The sequence below is a fragment of the Corvus hawaiiensis genome, chromosome 6 (assembly GCF_020740725.1).
Source record: "Corvus hawaiiensis isolate bCorHaw1 chromosome 6, bCorHaw1.pri.cur, whole genome shotgun sequence".
Taxonomy (NCBI): Eukaryota; Metazoa; Chordata; class Aves; order Passeriformes; family Corvidae; genus Corvus; species Corvus hawaiiensis.
Window position 1 is genome coordinate 39869493 of NC_063218.1, and position 22564 is coordinate 39892056.

Consider the following 22564-nt stretch of genomic DNA (forward strand, 5'->3'; position numbering starts at 1 on the left):
TGACATTGCTCTTGAATTTTTTCCTATTTTCAACATTCCTTTTTCTAAAACCAGCAATAGTTAGGAGCCATGTTTGCAAACAAAGCTTCAAAATTAGAACTAACAGTATGCACTGCAGAGATATCTAAGTCTTCAGAGAACATGAAATAATAGCTCTGAGGTGTGAGCTGACCCACTAATTCAGATGCTCAAAGACAAAAATATCAGCATTTTTAAATTAATTCACCCCTTGCATAAGAATAGAAAAGGGAGGGACATACCACAGTATAACCAGCTATGAATAATCACATTTCCCTTAATGCCACAAGAAATACTACTAGTTACTTTCCTTTCCAACCAAGCCCAGAAACATGTTCACACTTCCTTTCTGAGGAAGTTAATCCAAACAACTCCACAGAACTCAGAAAAGACACAACTTCTTTAACTTGTAAGAATTTTCTTAGTAATATATCACCTTGGCTATTCATATGTTACTTACTTTTGTAATGAGAGTTTAAAAGTAGCCCACATAATTTAATCCCAAGAGAGCCAAGTACTTGGAGTAGATCATGCTGTAAAGTACATACTTCTAGAACCCAAGTCTATTCTTTAGGTAGTGGTTTTCAGAGGATTTTAAAGAGAAACCAAAATTTGCAGTTCTGTAGGACATATGACGCAGATTTTACAGATGGACGGGCAGATGAAAGGCTAAGGGATCTACCCACGTTTCTAGTTGGAGAATGAGAGGCAGATCTGGAAGCTGATCCCTGGTGTCCCAGTTCCCATTTCCACACTAATTGCACAAAAGTCACATCACATCTGACAACAGCACTGCAAGAACGTGTTCAGCTAGCACAAAACAACATGTTTCTTCTTGTTAGCATTCATGAGGCTCGGCTGGGGACAGAGTATTCCTGCCCAAGCAGCCCCTCAACATGTGTTCCTAATGTCTCAGATTAAATAAGTTACATCACATGCAGGCACACTGATTGCTTCTAAGTGCTCTTCAGGCATCTTCAGGATGCTCTGCTTATATCAGGAAAGTTTTGCTTGCATGTGCTGTCTTTTCACTACCAATAGTTTGAACAGACAGTCTCACAAACCCAAGCCTTCATTTTACAACCCTCTTCCCTTTCAAACGTATCTGCTGCAACCTCTGAAAGCAGTTGGAACTAATGGAAATTTGTACTGGCTGGTGATAAACACTTCAACCTAACAGGTTAAAAACTGTATATGGCATGACAATAGTCAATATGTGGCTTCCCTAAGACAGCACTCCATTGACAGCAAATATTCTGATGGCTACAATTTCAGTAACTCATAACATGTGCCTACTTGCACAACACGCACTGCGCTAGCTACCTGAATTTTAAGCCCCAAAGACAATGCAGATTATAGGAAATGAGATGACAATTGCTTTCAGTTATTTGTTGGTGGTTTTTTTTCTCTTTAACAACTGGATTACCTGAAAGATGTAACTTTCTCAACAACCAGGGGATAGCATGGGCCCACTATCAAACAAGTGTCTTGCAGCTCTGCAGAGGTCAATCTCCCTCAGCCTGCAGCAGCTTTGGCACAATTGCAGACCGTGGCAGTTACTGCCCCTTGCACTGTACTCCACAGATCCAACAGCCTGAGCAAGTGGCGGCCACAGCCTGACCCAGTCTGGACCGGGAATTACAATTTCTAAAGGTTAAAGCTTTGGGCCATTAAATCTCATTAGGAATTTTTGTTGAGTTTTAAGTGAGATTCAATTTGCCAGCTGAATACAGATCCCACTCCCATCATGCCTGTCTATTTCCAAGGGAAAACATAGTATAACGCCCAACAGATTGTTTCTAATTAAGGGTGCCTTAAAGTTACAAATCTATCACTATTTCCACTACGTCTGTCAGCTTAAAAGAAAATAGGAGACAGCTCAAACACTGTTTTAAGCATTTCTTGGTACCTCTCCTAGTTTTCTCTCAACTCTAACTACCTTTCCTTTATGTGTGGCGTGGGAGCAGAGTTCACAAGTCCGCTATTAACTGCTGCAAAACAGAAAGATTCAGACATTAGAGGGATTCACTTCTAATAAAGTCATCATATACTCATTCCTCCAAAGGAGGTAGAAAGATAATCAGAGCAGCAAAGTCCCCGCAGAGCTTTGCATGAGAAAAGGAAACTATTTATACCCGCGCAGAGCTTAATTAGATTTCTGATGCAATTCTGCACACTTTTTTTTTTGTACAGTAAGCACATATCTGCAAGAAATGCCCTGAGCCAGAATTCCCCACAACAGCAGGGTTGACAGGACAGAAACCCACTCTCAGGGTAGCATTAGCCTTTCTTTTTCTTTTTTAAACATACAAGAGTTTTTTTTCAGTCAGTCGGTCGGTCAGTTGGTTGGTTGGTTTGGGCTTTTTTTGCCCCTCACAGCAGGGTGATAACTAAACCACTTTCCTTTACATTACTCAGGATCACACTTGATTTATCCATTCTGCTGCTGATAATACTGCTAAGCCTTTACATAGTGATTTCCATCTTCAAAGCCCCATATAAAACACTAATTAATCTCCACAGCCCCTGGTGTGCTGTACTATGGGAGGATTTATTCCCATGTGCTAGACGATTAATAATTTGCCCTGGGTCACACCCCAAGTTACTGGTAGCACATTTCTTCCTTCCCCCCCCCCCCCCCCCCCGACATCTAGATCATGCTCTTAGGAAACAGTTTCCCTTACAACAAGCAGAGTTACGGTAGACACAGTGGGCAAATTAGCCATCAGACATCAGAAAAACACCACAGCACCTAATCTTGCCTGCTGGTAAGAGTTGATAATGCTGGGAAAACAGCAGCCTTACTGTCACAAGCAGCCAGTGATGCTTATGTGTAATGTGAGGCACAAAGACTCAGATGAACCAGACCACTGCTGCCACAAATATCTGGCTAACTGGCTGAGGTGTTGGTAAAATCAGAAGAAAATCTGTCTTTCTGTTTCATGTCAGGTCTTTGTACTAGTCTTCTATCATGGATTACTGTTGATTTTTTTGATCCTTCATGCTCCTGACCATTACTGTCTTCACAGCTCCCAGTTTCAAGTTACTCTTGAACCATTACACAGGAATTTCCACTGAGGATGCAACTGGCATAGGAACTGATCAACAACATGGTAAAATGTCTTGGCTCATCTCTGGTGCACGTGTTTAAACTGCAGTAACTCCTCTGTTTTACAGGCCCTAATACAGCTGACAGAAGTGTGACAGCCCATTTTGCAGGTGTAGCCATTTGCAAGGGGACGTGCAGTAAGTCAATGTCCGAGATGGAAATCACACCAGATGTGGAACTCGCCAATCTTCCTCCAAGCAAGAAAGGGAGACGAAGAGCAGTACCTGTCCTAGGTTTGTTATTTACACTCCTTTTCTTCCAAATGTTACCTGTTTTGCTTCTTTGTAGAGATATCCTGCCCAAGGCACTGGTAAAAAACAGCCCTTTCCCCCATCTCATTAACAATCTAGCTAAAACCCATGCCCTAGATCTGGAAATTGAAAGGTTAGAAAGAACAACATAAAGAAACTCTCAGATGATTGTGGAACAGCAGGAGAGAGAAGCAGTGTTGGAGAACTCTCCTGGTTTAATCAATTCCCAAAGCATGCAGCATCAGCCATCATGGCCTTGATGGAAGAAGGTCCCACACTGTACCCTGTTCTCAGTCTGTGTACTACATTCAGTGGAAGAACCAGTTCCCATGAGTTCAGCATTTGTCCAGACAGTCTGTGTTCCAAGTCTTATTCCCACGGCCTCAATTGTACCAACCTTCCAGAGAGGTTAATCTCAGCTCTGCTGAGACAAGCAGATGGAAACCCACAGGGCAGGAATTTCCCACTTAACTTTGCACAGAAGAGCTGAGATCAGAGAAACACAAAGCCGCATCACACATGCTGGACATTACACAGACAAAACTGTGTAAGAGCTGAAACTGTGGAAGAGTCACATACCAAAAAGTAACTTTCAGAGTGACAGAGAACAAGCAGGCACAAACAGGCGTGTTGTGGGTTGCTTCGCAAAGCCAAGCAGGTTCATCATGAACCAACTCCAAAACTGTCTCCTTGATTTTCTTTTGTCTTCCCTATATACTGCCCAACCCCTACCTAGCCAAGCCTTCAGAGTTGAATTAAAGCACAATGTTACAGTATTGAGACAAGAAGCGTGGATAAAATCAGCATGTTTTCAACAGTTTAGTGACTTCCTCATTGTACAGGAATTGCACAGCAGCTGTTTCCAGCTCCTTACATGTTGCTAAGTTTTCCTGGACTGCTAACCACTGGAGACATTTTTGCATAGCTGAGCTGGGCACTCATCACATACTTCATCAATTGAACTGAACAGAAACCTCAAAGCTGCTTTGTGAGAAGTGATTTACAGTATTTTATTTTGTATCCAAATGTTGAGCTTGTGAAGCCTGCAGACTTTTTGCATAAGTTGGAGGACCATGCTAAACTCTAACACACAGGCAGAAAGGATAACTCTCAGCAGCTTGCAGCCTTACTATGGTTAGGAGTTTAGGAGATGTGTGAGGAATGAAGGCAGTACAGTTGATTCTACAAAGACACAATGATCTGGAGAAGAATTTTCCTTCCTCAAAGCATGTGAAAAAGACAACTTTTCTATTCATATGGCCAGAGATTCACTCTCCTGATTATCTACACCTGGCTACAGGCAAATTAGGCTGGAGAAATCTTTGGTGAAGAGATAAAAGGAGTGTCCAAACACACTGACAGGATGTGGAACATTTGTGGAAACTCCTAAATCACCAAGTAAGCTCTGTCAGATAAACCACTGATTGATCTCCTACCTTCACCAGTCCCTGCAGAGGCGGATTCCTGCTCCTGTACCTCCCTCTCCGTCTGAGTCTCGGCATTCTGCAGCTGAGGCGCCAAGGTCTGGGTACCCTGTGATGTCACAGAGGTGGGGGGATTTCGGGGTTGTAGGCCTATGGCATTCATCAGGCCCATGTCCCTGTCTGTCCTCCATGTGGCTCTGCTGGTTCTGAAAAGAGAGAAAAACAAGTAAGACCAGGATCATTGGAGGCAACATGCCCAAGCAAGACTGAAATGTGCACGTGAGGCTCTTGCCTCCACTCCAACCAGGCACCTGCATGCCACTATGAGGATGGGGATGAAAGGAATTGGGACCTGCTCTTATTTACACACACTGGTCTCTTGAGTTTTAAGCTAATGGAGTCTTAAGAGTCCACTCACCCTTCCACAGAAGCAGCGTGTCTTACAGGCACAGAGGGATATCCCTGCAGCATCAAGCCTGCAGAACGACTGTCTTGGAGTCACTGCGTTGAGGAGGCAACACAACGTGCAGTGCAAGAGCACAAACACAAAACCTCCTGCACGTCAGCAGGGCAGTTTTAACTCCCACGGATGTAGCCTGTATCCTTTTCCTCCTCTGGACTTCCTAGTTTGTTAGCGTCACACATGAATGCACTCCAGCAGGCATTTCTGCCCATTCCAGTCAGACAAGAGAAATCCTCTGTTCTCAAAAGGAACCACCTCAAGGCTCATTAGATTCTGACTCAAACAGCCAAAGTGCACGACGCTACAGCTGAATCTTGACAATGCCACAACACTCTTTTCTGAACTGACCTCTAAGTGCTGGGAATGGTGAAGAGAATCAAGGAAAGACTGCCTCATTCATAACCTTTTTTCATAAGGCTTTGAAACCTGCTACACTTTTTTTGCTCTCTCTTTGAGCTAGCTCATTCTGGACCAGTATTTCTGCCTTCAAGCTGCCATTATACCAGACTGAGTATGTACTGTCAAAAACTTAAGTAGTGGCAATATCCACTCATACAGCAGAGTAAGGAATCTGCTGCTTATTTTTCACCCACAATCAGACCAAGGCTGTAGGACAGCCCAGACATTCATCCTGTAAACAAGCTCACAACTTCCTTGGGATGCTGAAGCTCACAATTCAGAAACACAAGTATCACCCTCTTGCTGAGAACAGCTAGCTTATGGAGAACTTGTCACTATGGCAAGAAGCAACGGATTGCAGCATCACCCTTGTGTTTAGAACAACATGTGCACTACTGGACAGACTGAAACAGCCAATGGGGCCATCAAGGGATTCAGCTTTATTTTTAGAGTTTATTGCTGAGAAACAACTGTCCCATGACCAGCAATTAAAAAGATGAAAATCAGTCACCAGGTCGGCACCACAGATTTGCCCTTTTCTCTGTGAACTCCTCTGTTCTTCAATTATCCTCCAAAGGCCATTTGCTTTACATGGTGTTTTTGATGCATCAAGCCCCACATGTTCCTCCCATAGCTGTTACTGGGGCCCTGAATGACACGTGTACTTTACTAGCACTGGCACTTTTGGGCACTGAATGTCACTTGCTGGAAGAAGGCCAGGTGACCCAACTAGGCAATGTCAAAGGGGGAGAAAATTGCATATTTAAAGCTGCCAGTGGTGAGAGAACAAAGAAGTGATGCTGTCAGATGTAGCAAAACCAGCAGAAAGGGTCAGGTCTCTCTAACCCAACACCCAGGAGACTCACCCAGGCCGCTCAGTGTTCCTGCTGCTGGAATGCACAGTGAAGACATTCTCATTCAGCTGGTCCCAGTGGTACTCAACTCCAGAGTTTAAGGCCCTTAAAATGCCAAAGAAGGAAAAAGTATTAGCATAACAGGACACTAATCAAGCCAGCACACATTACATCCCCACAACATGAAGAACAGTGTTGATTCCTGCCCTACAGAAACTGCAGATCTAGCTCAGTTCACATTTTCATGGAAAGGGCTCATCACCATAAACCACCTTGCAAACACAGAGTGCTGTATTACCAGATTGCTCTGGAATAGTCCATTCATTTCAATTCAGGATTAGCAACAAGACACGGTAACAGGAGCAGAGAGATATTGAGGAAATTAAGACATACAACTGTGTGTATGAAATCAGGTTACCCTAACTCCAAGTGACTAAACAAAGAATTGGAAAGACCAATTGTCTCTGTGGTGTCTGCAAGCACTTCCTGCACTAGGTGATGGTCAGTAAAACACTGCTCTTATTCAACTTTACATTTCTTTGCAAATGGTTCTCATTCTACCAATAAATAACCTTTATACATCCCTCTCACTGACAGCCACTGTGGAGCAAGGACAGATGTAGAGGGTATTTTAACAAGTTTCCACAGAAGAACTTGTACTGCATCAACAGCATGTGCGTCTGAAAAGTCCAAATTTGAATTTTACATCTACTACTACTAAGTGTAATGGAACAGCCAACGCTCGGGAAACCTTTCACAGAGCATTTCCCCAAAAGATACAGCAAGTCAAGCCTTACTACTCACAGGAACAGACAAGGTTAACAACCATTGCTGAAGACTACAGGCAATCACAGAAACTAATCCACCATAATGCTGTAAGTACACATCCCACCAAGAAGAGGGTGAGAGTGAATCCAGCTTACTCTGTGCCATACAGAAATGTCAAGAGGATGGGCACTCACTATGCAGTCCAAGGCAGCATGGAGATCTCCCACCTACTGCTGTGTTCCACCTTCAGAAGCACTCCAGGCTGCATTACCATGGAAGGCACCCTCTGTACAGTGTTTTGCCACACCATGCTGACAGCTCATGTTAGCTGGCCTGGGAGTTTTGAAATGGTGCTGTGTACTACCACATGGCCGCTGGACTGCACACACCTGATGGTGCTGGGTGGAGAGTTAGCAATGCTCTGCAGTGGTCACAGCAAGGCAAGTGAGGGGAAAAAAACCCAAACTAACAAAAAAAGTCCTGTGTAGACAGAAGGGAACTGTGTCTGAAGAGCTGAACTTCCATGACCCTGCAGACAGTCTCAGAACTAAGGGTAGTCCCATAATCTGAAAGGATTCACAGCAAGTAGTTGGTAGCTGGTTATGCCTCAAGCACAAATGAGATGTTTTATGTACATATAAAAACTGTTGCCCCTGTAAAGGGATGCCTCAGCAGAACTGACAAGAACCCTGGCTTAGAGGATGCTGCAGGTCAGACATGCTGCAGTGGGAAAGCAGTGTGTGCTGGAGGCCTGGGGCTAGGCTGCCAGGGTGACAGCACCCCAGGTTAGGATCCAGGGTGAGAGAGGAACAAAATTAGGTCAACAAAACCACACATGGAGTCTACAGGAAGTAAACAGCCATTGCTTTTTTATTTTTTGTGCTGAGCTAGTCCTGTGCTGCATTATACCCCACGAAAGCAGCTGCCAGTGAGATGCCAATTTATAAAGGTTTCTGAGTTTATTGAAAGATGGTAACTCGTCACTAAAACTGTGCCAGTCCCTCTGGCTGCTCCATCCCCTGCCTAATATACTGGCTGAGGCTTAGCTGTCACACTTGGCTGTCTGCTAAGCAGCACAGTCTCTAGGCAAGAGAGACTTCCTGACCTTGTAGTCAAAATTTCCATAAAAAGTCTAGTGTGCTTGGTATCTTCAGCTATTACACAACAGAGCTAAGCTGACCCGGGCTCTTCTCCCTCTTCTTCCACACGTCTTCATGCTTTCCAAAGAATAGGCATGTCCCCCACAGCTATGTACATGACTGGTATTCCTTGCCAGTGTGTGCCCTACTTGTCTTTGCCAGCTTGCCAGCTCCCAAGACAAGAAACCAGAAGACCACAAAGCTTCTCCCAGGCCAAGATGGGAGCTGGCAATACTGTGTTTCCTCTCTTCCCCCAAACACCATGTTCCTGTACTACACAGAAAGTCCAGCTACTGCATACACACTTCTTTGAGTGGATCAATTTCACTTGTACAAAAGCATCATGGTATCAAACTGACATGTAGTGCACCAGATGAAAAGCTCCTGACCATCCTCCTAGCTATTCTGCAGGGTCTCACTACTGTACAGTCGGGTTGTTGGACAGCAAAGTCCATTCTAACTCTATGCTGTCAGTTCGTGCACGGTGAAATCAACAGGCGTTCCATTTAATACGTAACTTTTCACATTGGTTTTAAACATTGCCATTTATCAACTGAGCTTTGCTGCCAGAGTCCTATCAGCTACTCCTTTACTGCCAGAGAATCAAGGGCTTTGTCTTCCTTCCTTAGAAGGAGGGCCTGTAGCAGATGGTGCAACTGCTCTGGTTGCTGACTCTGGGAACACCAATAAACAGGCTTAAGCCAAGGTCACTACACCTGGCCACAATGGGAGTTCAACATGCTCAGCATCACTAATCCAGCTTTTTAGTTTGGTCTGAGTGTGTCTCCCTGCTGGGCAAAAGAAGTGGCTCAGAATAAACAGCTGGCACTCCCTGCAGCAGCAAGCATCTTCACTACTACCTTTCAGCAGTCTCCTCTGGCCAGCTATGCAACTTACCCTTTCCCAACTCTACCTCTTGCAAAAGACGCCAAGCCAAAAGGCCCTCAGCACCATCTCTGTCCTTTTTTGTATGCATCTGTGTATCTCTGACCTGGAACCCACAATGGTGTCTTCACAGCCCTAAGATCAATATCAAGATTGCTCCTGATTAGGTTTTCCAGCCTTCAGATGATTGATTGAGCCTATAAGAGGTGTTTCAGACTGCATTAAGATACAGTGAGGAGAGCATACACCTGAACTCAACAGAGGGCACTGGTTGGGCACTACCTTTTATATGAAGATCATAATTTCTCTTCTTAATAAATCAAAATTTCATCAAAGAAATACTACTACTGTGTGGTCTAAATGCCCGTTTTAACGCCATTAGAAACTTGATCACATAGTCGCACCTTAAACCAACTTCAGTACACAACAAGATGTGTGTGACAACTACAATTACTTTGATTTAAATCAGATTTTCAATTAAGCTTAACACTTCCTCTGGTTTAGCCACACCTATTTAAAATAGTGCAATCTCCCTTTTCAGAAAGCCTAAAGGTTTTTTAGCTCCCATTGCAAAATACTGCTTGAATTTTGTAAATGAGCAGCCTTTCACAGTACGTTTCCCAGGAGATTTGCAAATCAAGGCCTGACGATTCATTCCAAAGAAGCAGAGCTTACACTGGAGAAATGAATATTTTTCAGGTAATGTAAGCATTTAACTTTTGCTTCATCAAACTCTAGACATGGAAATGCTAGAGGCACTTTACATTTTTCAAGGCATGAGGTAGAAGCTCTGGGTAGCATGGAGCACATTGCCACTTAGATGTGGATGCAGTAAAGAGGACATTTGTTGCCCAGCGTTTTAGGGTGAAAAATTGCAATTCTCCACACTGTGTCAGTCATGGACAGTGAAGTCCACTTAGTCAAGTTCTTACTTTCTTCCCTTTTATGGCTGTCACTAAGCTCTCTAAGCCCTCCCTGGAAATTTCCATTAGCTTGTTATATGCAGAGCTGCTCACAGCCTGGATTTCCCAGCAGGGATCTGTTCTAAGATGGACTTTTCCTTCACACTTGTGTCCAGCTCACATTATTAACGAGCTCGGAGAGGATGAAGGGCACAGACTTGCAGGCTTTGCTGAAAGTCAAATAAGGATTCAGAGTGGAGCCTGTTAAGTACCAAAAGCCAACAACTTAGCACAGCCTCTCCCTCTGCATGAAGGTATTACCTACACAGCTCAGTTATGTCCCCAGGAAAAAACTAAGCCCAAGTACTAGGAATTAATGACAACATTATTAACATATGACAAGAAAGCTGAAATACAATTTATTGCATTTGCTTAACCAGTATTTGAAGGGTAAATTGACAAAGCACAGGTCAGCACAAATGGACTTGGACATCTGGGTAACCCCCTCCAGCTGGCATATCCAAAATTGGGAGTTGAAGAGGAGGAGGGATCAGGATGAGAACTCTCCAACTCTACCATAACAATACAGCTCAGGAGGCATGACAGCAAGACAAAACAACCCATAATTTCCAAGTAGTGTATGCATGTCCAGGAAGGCATAAATAGCACTTACTACCTTTTTACTTAAATTATCAGGGGATGATTTAAGTGAAATATTAAGAAGGCAGCAGCAATGAGCAAATGCACTGCCCTCCTCCTTCAAATCCTGCCACATAGAAAGGCTCAACAGCAGCCCACTTGTTTGCTATAGTACCGAATTAAATTTTGATTTAAACATTGCTGCCTGCAATCCCATCTAAAAGTATCAGCACAACTTCATTACCAGAATGAAGATTGTGGCAACCCCAACACAGAAAGGAAGCTGCACAGTGATGCCATGCAATGCACCTGATCTTCATGCTGCCAAGTTTGCCTTCTCCACAAAAGAAATTACTCCTTAAAGCTGATTTCTCAAATATACAGTCCATTCAAGATCACTAAATGCATACAATACAAAACCAGATTAATTTACAAAGGATTTGAATTCCCCAAGACATGCTTTCTTCCCTTTGTGTAAACTTGTCATTCTTAAGCCATTCAAACTGTATCAAGGAACTAGAGTGAGCTACAAGAGAGCAAGGTGACACTATGCTAAGGAACAGGAATCTATTGTCCTGGTTTGGAAAGGAAGAAGCAGCACACAGTATCTTGTGCAGTGCAATGCAATGCTGGCCAGATTCCAAATGCATCCTTGTCAGCAGCTCATTATCTCTTCTGCCAGCATGGTGATGATCAGCACAGCAAGCCCATCTCTAGCTCCCATGATTAGCTAGGCAACGGTATTGTTAGTACAAAGCGAAGTTTGGCACTCCCAGCAGCTGCCTGGATAGGAAAACAATAATTTCTAACGCCCTACTTCATAAATATTTAGCTTTCTGTGCAGGCGATGAACCACGTGCAGAGACAAATCCAAGTGAAAATTGGCTGCAGTGCAAACTGTATGGAACCAGCAAACGGGATTTCTGGAGTAATTCTGCAGGGCAGTAATTCCCTTTGACCAAGGAGAGGTGGTAGCTTCACTGGCACCAGCCCATGTGCAAATAGCCAGGGGAAGAGCACAAGACCGAGTACAGGAATTCACAGAACACAAGATCTGCAGTTCATGATCGACAACCACTGATATTTAAATGACGTATGACATTATCCTGTCCATCACATTGAGATGAATGATGCATCTAAGAGCAGCCTCATTTTTACTCCTTACACTGATACAACCCACTATTTTTCCAGAATCCTGCAAATTTTACCTGCGTGAAAACCAGCAACCATGCAGAAACGTATCCTGACACCTACTTGAATTGTCCAAGGTGCTGCAGAAGCAGGACAGCAAGCAGCTTGGTGCAGCTGGTAGCTGTGTGCCTGCTTCAGGGAGGGTGCCAACTCAACTTGGAACAGTTTGCGAGATGACTGGTCCTGTTCATTTGATTGTGCAGTCCTGCCAGCTAGGTTAAACGCTGGGATTTTTGAAGATGCTGTATTCAAACTCACACCATTTATGAGGCCAGCCTTATAAAGCTGGCAGCACCAGTAGCTAATTCAGTAGCTCTTCTATCTCAACAATGTGAACACACACAAGTTTGCTCTGCCTACCAGTGGGCACTTAAGTCTGGATCCAATCCATGATCTTGTGGCCAGTGGGGGAGATTTAGATAGAAGGCACATCCCTAACAGCCATCTTCCATGAGCAAAATTTTGGTATCTCAGCTAAGGAAGAGAGTTATCAGTCAGCTAAGCTGGTAGATACCTCAGAGAGAAAAGAGGGAGCGAAAGAAAACAGATATTAATATGACAAGAGCTCAAACAGAGCAGCTTCTTCTGATCCACAGGACCACTACACCTAAAAACCAAGTGACTTCCACTAGTCAGCATTTGCAAGCTACCTACAGATTGCATGTAGAAGATAAGCAGACTCATAAAACAAGCTGAAATGGATGACACACCACCAGAAAGCATTAAGAGAAATTTGTCCTATATTCCATGGGATAAAGTCTTCAATTAAGAATTAGTCTTCCAACACATTCAATAGGAGTAATAAATGGAAATTAAGTACCAAGACAATGACAGAGCAGAAAGAAAAGAGTTTAGCATGAAAGTGTGGATGTTTGATTATCTTGGGACCCAACTACAAATATTGAGGTTGAGAGTGCTGCCCTTAAGGAATGCAAGGCTGCACAGAAAAACCTGTGTTAAGAGCAAGGACAAGAAAAGTCCCTCTCAAACAGCCTTCATTTTTCTGCCAAAACACCACAACAGTTTTTAAAAGTGATTTTCTCAGAATTTTTTTACACTACTGTCATGTAAACACACTGTGTTTACATACAGCGTGACATAGGAAGTTGTAACTTGTACCATGTTTATGAGAAAAAGAGCACAAGACCCAGGCCAAACAGCCTGGAATAAACAAGGCAGAAATAGACCAAGTAAGAATTTCCTGAATTTTCACTGATTTTCTTCTCACTAAATCTTGCCAGTATGCCATGGTATCCTTTGCTATCTGGCTCCAACCACACCAAGCACCACATAGGGACCCCTCTGGAAGGTAAATAACAGATTCCAGAAGACACAGCTTAAAGGTCTTCAAAAAAGCACAATTCAGCTTGATATTATCATACACCCAGCTCTAAAGATGGATAACTTGCTTAAGTCCTCTAAAAACCTAATGGCTTGTTAATTGCCTGAAGTGATTACAGGCAGACTATACTCCAAATCAGCTTTGAACCCTCAGACTATCTTAAGCTGTTTATGATCTATCAGCTCTTCCAGTGGTTTAGACAATTTAGGATGTTAGGAGTCTTTGGGGGAGTGCAAATTGCTTAAGCCTTCTAAGGCCTTAAAACATCTTAAACTGTTGCAAGTGTTCAGAGCCAAAGTCACTCTTTAGTCATATTTGAATTTTCATCACTGTTTTAGCAGAAACTAACATTGATGAAGTCGGCTTGTTTTGTAGATATGACACCAGCAAACTAAACCAGGAAAATGCATCTAGAATGGGAGAAAGCAACTTCAAAATAAATGTTTAAAATTAGCAAGCATAGCAAATGCTTATTTTTAATAGAACATTGGAATGAACACACACAAAGCTGCCAAGCTCCAGAACCAAGATCTTGGTTTGATCTAATCTCAGTGAGATCCACAGGGCAAGCCAAGTTTTATATATTTAATCTTCAGCATCTTTGGAATTAGCCAACTAAAAAGTATTCTGTTTAGCATACAGAATACCGAAACCTCCTCCAAAAAAAAAAAGGAAAAAAAGAAAATCATCAAGAACCCAAAATCCCCAATTATTACTCCAATTACTCACAGTTTGTAGACATTGAGTTAAGACCATTTGCAGAAGGATTTAAAACAGGGAAAGAAAATGAACAAAAATATTGGTTGTTTTATTTGCTAACTGGATTCATTAGCAGAGTCCTGCTGGAAAAAACAGGCATAAGGGACACCAAATAAAACTCCATAAATAATACGGATTAAAGACCAGAAAATTAAAGAAAATCTTACTGGAAAGCCAAGGAAGTAAACAAATGAACAAGGAAGGTCTAGTATAGATCCGTGGAGAAAAGAAAGGTTATAAGAAAGCAGGATGAACTTGAGCTGCAAGAGAGTGGAAAGACTTTCTAAAAATAAACATGAGGAAAATGGTATTAGAATGAAAAAAGGTCTATTCATTTGTGAGGTTAACAACAGAAATCAATGATGATTCAAAGTGGACAAGATACTGAATTCTCTTCTCTGAAGTTTCCACTTATAAAATATCCAAGGGTACTTGTGTAATTAGGGAGTAAGAAATACACCAGACATAGCAGCTAGTTGCACTCATTTAGAAAATTTTTTAAAAAGTTAACTTTTTTGAGTCATTCACACCTGATTTTTAATACCTTACCAAAAAAAAAATGAGGAAATGACAAAAGGGCAAGAAAGTCAACTTAGCGGCATTCTTCAAAAAGAAAGCCATAGTTAAAATTATTACCATCTTCTAAGTGTAACTTTTATCCTTAAAGAGAGTAATATAACAAATAGAAAAAAGAAGATATATTGAAACAATGAAAGAGTGAGCCACATGCAGTAGGCAGTAAGTAAAATAATTGCTTGCATGAAATTTAACTGCTTTTGAAGACAGAATTACAAAAAAGTACAGGAAGAAAAGGTGGCAGGTGTGATCTGAATAGATATAAGTGAAGCATTTGGTAACTGTTTTTACAGCACATGGCTGTGCTCTCACAAAGAGTGCTACTAAAACTGAGAACTAGTTAGGACCTGCAGAAGGCAAGTGACACAGTACACAAACTGGTAAGTACCAGGCTACAATTCCTTAACACAGAGCTCTGTACCAAGTTCCCTTTCTCATGGTGGGAAATAAATATCACTAAGTAGTCAGTGCTACAGCGTATTTTGAAGAATTGGGTGAGGGAAATGAACTTGCTAATAATTGAGGACTTAAAGCAGCTCTCAAAATTTATCTTTAGGAATCCTAGACATATTAAGTGGAATTTCATGAGGGCAACTTTCACTTAATGCCATCACTCATGCTGGATATCCCACTCACATACAAAAAAGGAAATAGAATAAAAAATGGTATCAGAAGTGAAATACTGTTTCAGGTCTCCACATTAGCACTCTACTTCTTCATCTGCAATGACCAAGCCTCTTGGCACTCAGGTTACCTAGGCTTCTCTGCACAATTTGGAAATAATTCATTTAGTTTTTTTCTTAAATGCATGAATAACAAAATCCAAATGTAAGCTTTCAGGATGCATCTATAGTGCAAAATTGGCCATCTTCCTGCCTTTTGAGTCCTTTTATCAATCAAAAGCATGTTTTACCCTCATTTAGAAAATTCAATGTATCTTGTGGTTAACAGGCAGCAGAAGCCCAGGACATGCATTCATTTCCTTGTTAAAGATCCCTTGCAGATGCTGCCTTTCAAAAGGCCATTTGCAGGGAGGACTCAGACCATAAACAATGTCTCCAGCTACCCCAGTTAACAGTTGTAAGAGAGAATATTCCTTACACAGGGTTACTAACATCCCTTGGGATGTTAGAGGGAAGAGAGCTCTTCCTTCTGTCTCCTTGTTTACTCCATCCTCCAGCAGCTATCCTTAAGAGGCAAAGGATGTAGCTTATGCTGCTGGGGGCATCATGACTGCAGGCTGCAGAGCCTGAGGAATGAAGCCAGCCAGCAGCGAGACATGACCTGCCAGGCAGCTGCATAGATTACCATCTCTTCACCAATGCTGATAACTAGATGTAGACACATTGTCCCCATTAGTAGATGGGAGGATATGCCATTCTCAGAGAAAAAAGAAAAGATTGGCACAGACAGATAAATGCAATGATGGCTTGCAAAGCATCGGAATTTATCGTAAAGAGAATTTTCCTAGAATAATTTCATGTTGGAGGCAGATCTTATCACAAAGAACTAAAATATGCACACTGAATAGCACTGAATCAGTTTGAGACTCTCCACACCTACTTCCCAATGAGAGAAATCTAAGGGATGCTGCCTCTGAACCAGATGCATCTTCAGGGGTATATGAATTCCATTACCAGAGGCTCTGACTGCTGAAGAAATCCCTCCTCTCTTGTGGATGCCTGCATTACAAAGCTAGCCTTAGAAAAGGTGCTTCAAGAGCTTGGTTTTGAAGTCTTCTAAGAACAGTGAGGTTTCTGGAATAGTATTTACAAAAGCATGTGAGCACTGAGCCCTTCCAGAGCCTGCTCCTGAGCACAGAGGAGAAGACACTCAAGATGAAACAACAAACGATTGATATTTGGATCCCCTACCTTTTTCCCGTGGCAGTCCTCCACAGGCAAAGCCAGCAAAGGGCAACATGCAGTCTGCTCCTCACCACTTTTGGTCTCATCTGTTTATGTTTCACAAGACAGTTCATGTTTGAGATGCCCCACCAGGGATGTTTCCAAATGGGAAAGCTCTTGTTGGGATGTGACAGGATAGGAAAGGTTATGAGCATTAAGAATCAAATTCCTTTTTAATTCAGTAGAGGTGTTTCTACCATATAAAACAGACACTGAGGATTTCATTCCATGCTGCAAACCCCAAGATTCAGAAACTGAATCAAACCTTGAAATATGCAGAGTCAAGAAAGATGTACAAAACTTCATTGAAGATTATTACTGGTTATGGTTACAAAGGACATCAGGTAGCATGTAGCAGGGGAAAAACATTCTTGGGGAGGCTAAAAAAGCACCAGCAGCCATGTGGAAAAGTCAGTGTGCAGCAGGACAACAGAGGAGTGGGGAGAATTCACACTGCTCTGTATCACTTCCCGTGACAGACCTCCAGGCCACAGTTGAGTAGTACACAGCAGTTCACTTCACTTCCTAAATGGAGCACACTACATCACATGGTGAGCCCAAAGGGATTCCTGTTTGCATGTGACATGGCTCTTCCAGTGAATGTCACTGTTACCAATTTAGTGTCTTGATTCAGCTCAGTGGTGCCCACCCTTGAAAACATGGCAGCCTCAGAGCCTTTCAATACCACACTTCTGGACTGATCACAAATCCATCTTAAATCCAAAAAGCACAGATTACCACGTGTTAATGTGAAGCCATGTGCAAGCAGACAGCAGACTCGTGATCTAATGTGTATGCAGGTCTACCAGTTTGCAACCATGACAAGAGTGAACTACAAGACCCTCAGAAAAGAAAAAGGCTGTTACAACTTCATAAAGACTGCAACCTGTTTCCAAGCCACATCTGAGCCAACACTCTCTTATCAGCAGCATTTGCCTGTTAACCACAGACCTAAGTCCTCCTGCTCCAGCTCCAAGATCAGACTTGTGAAAAGTAAGCAGTTTCTCCTGTTGGGTCACTTGCAGAGGAAGGTATTTCTAAAAGCTGAGTTCCTGTCCCACAGGAATCCAATCCCCTGGGTTCTTTCACACAGACCATTCCTCAGAGACTTGGATTCAGAGGGAAAAGCACACAAAGTTTCTAACAGGTTATACAGACCTGCTCTCACCTCCCTAGAGCACAACAGCTTTGAGAGAAAACTTGTCAACACCTGTTAAGATGGTGGTGCCTTTTCTTGGTCTTAAAACCAAGAGTCAAACACGGTTAGAAGGGGAAAAGGGATTTTACCTTGGTATTTATTTTAAGGATCCTAAGGCGCATGCATCCAGGTCAAATGCACTGAAATGCACACCCCCAAATGATCTGGTATAACATTATAGGTTTTACTAATTAGCATATCTATCAAAAATTCCCCAATGAGAGGCTTGAGTGAGCCCCCCTCCCCAAGGAGCCTTCCCCTGGATGGTTCTATCTTGGTTTACAGAATGTGTTCTGGAGAGGACCTTGGGGTCTGGGGCACACTAATCCCTACCTATGAAGCTTCTAAAATGTTTAGTCTCTCAGCTTGACAAACTTGTCCAAGAATGTAGGCAAAAAAGCACTAAGAATACAGAAGTTGCAAAAAAGGTATAACAGGGGTATAAAGAAAAGGCAAAAAATCTTCATAGCATCAATGAGAACCTTGGGTTTAAAATACCAAAACCTGCCTCGTGGCTTAGCAGTTCAGTTTCACCCTCAGTCACAAGTATTCAAGTCATACACTTGTCTCCGCAAGCTGAGCTGCATTTCCAAATAGCTGAGTCTCTTGCATCCACCCAACCAACATACAGGCTATTGCAGAAATCACCTGGTTGCCACCTTCCTCTAGTTTGCAGTCATGACCTAGTCATAGTCAATTTGTGCCTCTTTGCTCTCTAATAAAAAGCATATATTTATTTATGTATCTAGTTCCAAACTGCTAGTCCCATTACCCAGTACTGAAGAAGCCAGGTGGCAGTACGCTCACCTGGGTGACAGCTGAAATACTTCCATTTATACAGGTGTTGGAATAGTCAGCATGGATTCACCACAGTGGAATCATGCTTAACCAACCTGATTGCCTTCTACAATGGGAATACTGGTTGGATAGGTGAGGGAAGAGCAGTGGATGTTGTCTAACTTGACTTAAGCATGCCTTGTAGCACTGTCTCCCGTGATATCCTCATAGGCAAACTTGGGACATGCAGGCTGGATGAGAAGATGGAGAAGTGTTTTGAGGTGGCTGAATGACAGGTCTTAGAGGGTCATGATCAGTGGCATGGGGTCCAGTTGGAAGCCTGTAACTAGTGGTATCCCCTAAGGGTTAATACTAGGCCTGGTACTGTTTAACTTGTTCATCAATGATGTGGATGAAGGGGCAGATGCCTCCTCAGCAAGCTCACTGATGACTCAAAGCTGGGACAGCTGATATTCCTGAGTGCTGGGCTGCCGGTCAGGAGGACCTTGACAGGAACAAGAGATGGGCAGAGAAGAACTGACTGAAACTCAACAAAGGCATGTGAAGGTCCTGAACCTGGGAAAGAAAAACCCCATGCACCAGCACACGCCTGGAGGCTGATCTGCTGGAAAGCAGCTCTCTGGAGAAGCACATGGGGGTCCTGGTGGACAACAAGCTGTCCCTGAGCCAGCAATGCCCTTGTGGCCAAGAAGGCCAATGGTATCCTGGGGTGCACTAGGAAGAGCTTTGAAAGCTCTTTGGACAGATCAAGGGAGATGACCCTGCCCCTCTACCCAGCCCTGGTGAGGCCACATCAGGAGCACTGTGTCCCAGACTGAGCTTCTCAGGACAAAAGAGACATGGAGCTCCTGGGACGAGGGCTATACTGATGACTAGGGGATTGAAGAGAGGGTGTCAAGAGGATGGAGCCAGGCTCTTCTTGACAATGCTGGGCAAAAAGCCAAGAAGCAATGCACAGAAACTGGAACACAAAGTTCCACCAAAACATGAGGAAGGACTTCTTTATTGAGCAGGTGACTGAGCACTGGAACAGGTTGCTCAGAGAGATTTCACAGTCTCTTTCCCTGGAGATATTAAAAAGCCATCTGGTAACTAACCTCAGTTAGGTGCTCTAAGGGATGCTCCTTGACCAGAGGATGGACTAGAAGACTTCCAATGGTCCCTTTCAACCTTAACCATTCTGTGATATACATTTAAATAGTTCTCTCTTCTTGGATATTTATGGAAGGCTTTATAACCCCCTCCTTATCTTTCCTTTTTAGTCCTTATAAAGATCCCACGCTGCACGTTTTCTTAGATAAAATGTTCCCTTGACCCCTCTATCAAGTGCTCCAAGTTACCATGCCAGTTAAAAGGCAAAATTTAAACTATTCTAGCTTATATATCTAGCTTCTTCTACACTGATATTAATATTTTGCCATCTCTGCTGTTAAGTGTCTTTATCTCATCCTAGAACTAAATTTTTCTTACAGCCTCATGTATTGATGGCTTAATCACCTACAATCAACCAAAACCTCAGGTCTTTCTCCTCCTCCATCATTTTATCTACTGAACTCAGTGTAATTAGTCACTAAGTGCACTTTGTACCGTTAAGTTCTCATTTCTATAGCTCCAGTCACTTTCACAGCAATCCAATTCCTGTGCAATCCTTTGATTTTTCTCTGCAATGACAAAGCTAATGTCACATCCTTGGCAAATTTATTCAGTGCACCCTTACAAGCCATTAGTGTGAATAGTATTAATCAACCAATTCCAGAACTGTTTTTTTAAAGAAGTCCAATGACCTCTTTTGTGACAGAGTCCAGATTCAAAAATGTTGTATTCTTTCCCTTACCCAGGACTTCACCTGCTCTTTTCCTGATCTTGTTCTAATCCTAATTCTTCACAAATTAACTAGATTATTGTAGTTCCAATAATAGAAACTGCTTTACTAAAACACAGACATGTTAGACCTAGAGCATTAAATTCTCAAGGACAGGTATACAACCTACAGTACTCCACTTTAGTCAAATCACAATGCATTTGATCCACTTTCCATGGTTTTAACTTTACTTACCTTCCAAACATACCCTATAAATTTGTGTACTGAGATTACAGTTATGGACTGCCAACATAATCTGACCTTGCCGTTTCCATTTTTAACTAGTGTTTCTTTTGAATGCTGGAAGGACTATTTGCATAGCGTCCCATCACGGGTTTATGGAGCTTCAAGTTATGCCTTTTTTTTTTTTTTTTGTCAGCTTGTACTTCCAATCTACTCATTTAAATCCTCTACTTGAGGAACAGCTGCTATTTCAATCTGTTTATGTGATTCCTGTAGCACTTGGTTTCAAATGCCTCCATTGTATATGGGAATTAAGACCCAGGGAATTATAATAATCTCTGTTGTTTGCTACTGACCACAGTTTTCTTTGCCAAATTAAAACAGTGAGGGGATTTCAGCAGTACAGTGTTTTCTTGATCCCTGCTGTTTGCTAGGCTATCCTCCATATAGTACTCTATCAATTGCTGAATCCTGTATCTAGTATTCATCTTCCACGGTATTATTGTGTATGGAAACCACACAAATATTTTCCATTTTTCTCCCTCACTTCTCAAGTTAAAGTCAATACACATACCAATCTCAAACCAAGTTTATTAAGTCAAGAGCTACTGAGATGCCGTCCACATGTCAGGATTTTTCCTTTCTCTAAGGATCTGTCAAGTAGATCTAGGACAGACACCACAGCTGCAAGCCACTTCTGCTCTGATAGAGCCTCACTCACATTCATGTTCTGCTGTTAGCGCCTCAATGCAAATTATACAGCTCAGTGAGTATCTACACCTTTGTGCTGGGGTTTACAAGTCACTCTTGACTGTTGTTGGTCTATAAAATGGTGCAGTTGAGAACAGAACACATCAGGTGTCCTGTTCCAGAAAGAACCCACCAGTCCATGTGATGTTTACAATTATCACCAGAAGCATCAATCACTCCAATACACCACCAGGAAACCTGCTGAAGCATTTTTGTCAACCCCCCAATAAATCTCCCACCTATACAGCCACCTTGTTTCATGTTCACATAAAAAACATCTATTTTTGTTGGAACTGTGCATAATTTACATAGTGAGCTAAGAAGGTTTTACACAGATGTTGCAGAAGAGCTGATTGTGCTTCCATAACATACCATGGAAGCATTCATATTGAGTCTATAATTAGTGAGGTGACAAGAAGAGACATGCCACTCAGCTTTGCAAGCACTGAAGTGGAAATGTAATGTGGAGTGTGTGAAGCCAGGACAGCCAGACCAAGCTTGACTCTGCAGCATTCAACCAAAGAATCCACCCTTAGGGAGACTTCATTTCCCTGGGTTCTCATCCAAGTTCATCTCATGAATCATAATCAGCAGACTAGATCTTCATCATTTTCCTATACTGAAAGTAACTTAGAATAACTCTCGAGTTCAAGAAGAGAGCCATTATTCTTGAATAATTCTTCTGCTTAGAAAATACAGCAACCGTTCTTAAAGAAAGCCACTTGTCCTGAAAGAGAGTGATTATAGCTTATTCCGTAACAGTATCTTGTAGAACTTGATGTATAAACAAGGCCTTGATGAAAGATTATGTTCAAAAGAACAAGAGGCTATTTGAAAAGCACTGGCATTCTGTACTACCAGAACTGGTCCAATCTGAATTCCAACCACAGATTTCACCACAACGCTATGCTGAATTAGTCACTGTTACAATTGTATATATTTATTCTGATTTAAACTAGTGGCTCTAAACTGACAATATGACTCTCCTCAAGCACCACATGCCTGATGTCATGGCACAACAGATGGAGTCCACAGGCATGAGGTACCATCACCAGCAGAGCTGCAAGTTTCTAGCTGCGAGCTTTTAAGTTCCAAGGAACTTCAACATGTGAAACACAACCCAAAAGAATACCAAGGTAGTTCAGTAC

At 42.4% G+C, this 22564-nt stretch overlaps 1 protein-coding gene across 3 annotated transcripts in view; it reads right to left on the reverse strand.

The window, feature by feature from the left end:
- Positions 1–22564, reverse strand: part of AMBRA1 (autophagy and beclin 1 regulator 1) — a 129298-nt gene that overhangs the window by 5496 nt on the left and 101238 nt on the right. For all 3 annotated transcript variants that reach the window (XM_048307294.1, XM_048307293.1, XM_048307292.1), the window contains 2 exons: positions 6531–6623; positions 4815–5008 (listed from right to left, as the gene is read on the reverse strand). In XM_048307294.1, the coding sequence (XP_048163251.1) occupies positions 4815–5008; positions 6531–6623 (287 nt within the window). The remainder of the gene's footprint in view (positions 1–4814; positions 5009–6530; positions 6624–22564) is intronic.